Below are 4,182 nucleotides of genomic sequence, written 5' to 3' on the forward strand. Positions count from 1 at the left end.
AGGTACCTGGCGAGATGAAAATGTAGTCGTACTGACCCAAGTGGTAGATAGTAGTAATAGTATTAGTATTATGAGTGGAGGTAACTCTAGCTTGACATGTGATGGCAGATTTGTTTTGAGTAAAATTCTGGCTAATACCTCCGAAATGACGAAGCTGCCAATATTTTGTTTAATGGTGTCTGAAATGACGAATAAAGATGACTCGAGGCATTTACTAATTCTACCATTATTACCAAGAAGAAGATGAAGGATGAAGAAGTAGCAGCACTTTTAATTTTACCTAAACTACTGAAAATACCTGTTTCTGCATCTTTGTATTTACATCAACCCATCCAAACCGAGCATGAAGCTGCTCCATCAGCATTCCGTTCTCACACTATGATATATTTTCACTTGATTAGAACGGGCTCCGCTATCTTTTAATCGAATTTGATCTAGTTTATAAGAGCCTAAGTGCATTCGGAATAAAAGCAGATAATACGATTTACCCGCTTAAATTAAAATCTTTCAACCCTCTGCTCGTTTCTGGATCGTGGTGGTTAAACGAAGTGAATTTTGTACGTGTCTGAAGTGTCCAAACTCTGTACCAGTATGTCCTAAATATTTTTTTTATCCCTTGAAATTCCATTTTTATATATAATTTATTGAGATATGTTTTGCTTGTAAGTGCGAGTATGCTGGGATATTTACTGCATTAAATTATATCTGGTGTCGAGGAAATTAATTTATATTTGTTTAATGGGATGTTTGTGTCTGTGTATCAAGGAACAAGTAGGTGTTTTCACATCATAACTTATGTAATAAGATCAAAGTAAACAGTATACGAAATAAACAATAGTGGAAAAAAGGGAAATTCCAAGCACTTTCTTGATTTCTCACATTATCAAGGAATAACGTGAGAAATCACGCAAGTTCTTGGAATTTCACTATTTTATCACTGTCGTTATTTTCCATCATAGATCATGTATGTATGAGGTGTGTATTCGTCTCAGACATTACATATACCCTCATATCACAGACATGCGTATGTGCTGGCATCGTGGGTCGTATATGTATACTCATATTTTAGTTATGTCCGTATATTCATATAATGATTCATATACATATTGCATTCATACATTCATATATTCATACAAAGGGTCACTTCGCTCCACCGAGCAATACTTGAGTCATTCCTTTGCTTCTCTTGCATTTCTCTCTCTCCTGTTCTGTGATTTATATAGTTTTTTTACAGACCCATCTGCTGATATATCGATTACCATATATGATAATAAATCGCCCACTTAATCTGATATCTTTCCTTCCCTTCACACACATCTTTATTTTCGTTTCCGGACATTGAATTTTTCCCATCTTTTTCGTCTCTGCATTAAAATATACGTCCTTGGATTTCATTGGCGTATGGCCGACTGTTATGATGATGCAGGCTGTAGACCAAGCTTTTGTTGGGACAACGTTTCGCTCTGTAGTGGTGCCAAGAAGTGTGAAATGTTGTCTCAAAGCTTGTTCAACAGCTCGTCTGAGCTACGACGTCCTTCATTAGCACATTTTTCGCTAATCTCTGCGGTTTCTGTTTAATATTTCCCAGTAAGAGAGTCATCCGGGCATAGCTATGATAGATTCCACTTAAAATCGCACTCTTTCTCCCCCCCCCCCCCATAAAAAAATCCCAGCAGTTCCTTATTATTTTTTATTTTATTTATTTATTTTTTTGCTGCGTAAGTTTCTAAACGATTCTTGCAAACAGAAATTATTCTTTAAGTTACATTAGGTTTTGGTATATTAAATCCAGAAAAAAATGAATAGTGTTCTTGTACAGAACAAGACGACTGGCAGCGAGGCACATTGTTGAACCCAGGCAGCGTTGCAATCAAAATGCTTTTCACTAATGCACTTCACGTGATCTTTATGCTGCAGACCATTACTCCACTGAATTTTAAGAACTAAATTACAAAACATTTATGCCAAGGGCATCCCCCCCCCCCCAAAAAAAAAATGGTAGGTGAAAACATTTACGACCCCCTGTGAGTCTTCATGACTTGCCTCGTTAACCTCGTATGGCTGGTGTATAGCAGGTATATGGCCAATATATGCCTAGATACGTGGATCTTTCCGAGACGCTTCACGCGAGAGCTTATTTCACACACACTATGCTCCTGCTACTGCCTTGGTTTCGCAGCTTCCATGCTGCTGCTGCTTCTTATGCTACTTATACTGTGCTGGTTTCATATGCTACGTGATACTGTTGCTGTCTTGGTTTTACAGTCTTCGTGTTGCTACTGATGCTGCTAGCAGCTTGAAAGTTACGGAGTAGCGATAAGGGATCCCGTTGACCTTTATTGGTTACGAAAGGGGGTTATCAAAGGGCTATGTTCTTGGGTTATCAGTTAAAAAAAATAGTGATCGAGGGATCCCCTTACCCCATAATATCGGAACGAAGATGCTCAGGGTTCGTGTTGCTGTCTCATACTTGCAACATGATGAAGATAATTGGATGTTGATTGCCGTTGTTATCAACGGGCATCGATAGATCGGTGAATAGTGTTTATCGTACGTTGCTGGTACGAGATTTTAGATTTAGATTTCAGATTTGGAAACCGAAGCGGCTGGTTAATTTTGCACCCCTTATTCATCCTGTGGACGGTAGCACAAAAGCATATGGATGCACAAAAGGCCTAGGAACTAGGTCCCGAAAGGGTTTACTGTAGTACATCTGGATTTATATCTACAAATTTAGGATATTTGCTTGATATATCTGGTATTTTATTTTCATTAGTAAGATATCTTGACATGTCAAACAGGCTATTATACTGTGTCTATATTCCTCAGGTGAACAATTAAGCGCATATATATATATATATATATATATATATATATATATATATATATATAGGGAGGTACCACCTCTAGAACTGTTATAGGGACCCTCATCCTCAGAGAAAAGAAAAAACTTGCTTCAGGGAAAACTCAAGGTTCTCCCTGAAGCTGTTTGAGAATTTTCTCCTCCCACCCCCTATATTTTATGTATATTTTATTTAAAGACACAATACATTGACAAAACATTCACAAAAATACGATAGAAAGTAAAACAACATAGGTGGCTCAGAGCTACATCTCGAATACTTAGTCCAGCTCCCCGGCGGTGGGCTGCGTGCCCAGAATGCTGCAGGCATTTCCTCTCTGGATTGCAACACTGAGTCTCTGAAAGAGGAAGCTGGTCGCCCTGTGGTCCTTGGTTTCTATGATGAGCTTTTCACCCAGCTCTATTAGGAACTTTAGAGCACACTTGCCCCATGCTCCAAGGGTCTCCGACCCTATTGGGATGAAGTTATAGCAAGAGGGAAGGTCTTCATATTTGCGGATCTTCTGGGTCTCCCTGTGGCTGGCAGCTCCACCCCCTTCCACTACGGAGTATGGCAAGTAGGTGTCTGCCAATGTGGCGACACGTGTGTAGTCCCAGGCAATCTGCTTTCCATCCTTCCAAGGTAGCATAGTGGCTGCATCAGGACGCTTTAGACTTCCGTCAGACCTCTGCACTTGGGGTTCCCGTTGAGCTGGGCAACGGGCTGTGGCGAGGCTTCTCTTTATGATGTCATTGACTTCCTCATGTCTGGCATACTTCCCTTCTGCTGTGTGACACACGAGACCATGAAGTCCGAATTGATCAGCTGTCGCCCTGCCGCAAATACACCTATGTTCGGTGAGGATGGGGGCGGCTAGGCGAAGAGCAACACCAATCCGAATGGCCTGTGGGTCTAGTCGAGTGCCCAAGGAGGAATTGGGAACAGCTAACAGGAAATCTCCTGAGTGTGGTGCCTTCACTGCCAGGAGACGAGCTTTGTTCTTTCCTGAGGCATTGGAGAGCATTGTGTTGGCGATTTTTTCCATGATCGGTTTGTCCCAGTGGGACTGTTTGTGTTCTTTGGGAGGAGCTGGTCTACTGGAGGAATCTGTAAGGGTGTCAATATTCTTCTTTTGCACACCCTACCAAATTCATCCACCAATCTCTGCAACTTCTCTTCAGAATCTCCCAAGAGCACAGTGTCATCAGCAAAGAGCAACTGTGACAACTCCCACTTTGTGTGATTCTTTATCTTTTAACTCCACGCCTCTTGCCATATTATATATATATATATTATATATATATATATAATATATATATTATATATATATATATATATA

At 40.3% G+C, this 4,182-nt stretch overlaps 1 protein-coding gene across 1 annotated transcript in view; it reads right to left on the reverse strand.

Annotated features, from left to right (window-relative positions):
* Positions 1-3,120: 3,120 nt before the first annotated feature.
* Positions 3,121-4,182, reverse strand: part of LOC138854011 (uncharacterized) — a 38,152-nt gene continuing 37,090 nt past the window's right edge. Inside the window, exon 2 of the mRNA XM_070094403.1 lies at positions 3,121-3,691. Within this exon, the coding sequence (XP_069950504.1) occupies positions 3,665-3,691 (27 nt within the window). The 3' untranslated portion in view covers positions 3,121-3,664. The remainder of the gene's footprint in view (positions 3,692-4,182) is intronic.

Source organism: Cherax quadricarinatus, chromosome 46 (assembly GCF_038502225.1).
Source record: "Cherax quadricarinatus isolate ZL_2023a chromosome 46, ASM3850222v1, whole genome shotgun sequence".
Classification (NCBI taxonomy): domain Eukaryota; kingdom Metazoa; phylum Arthropoda; class Malacostraca; order Decapoda; family Parastacidae; genus Cherax; species Cherax quadricarinatus.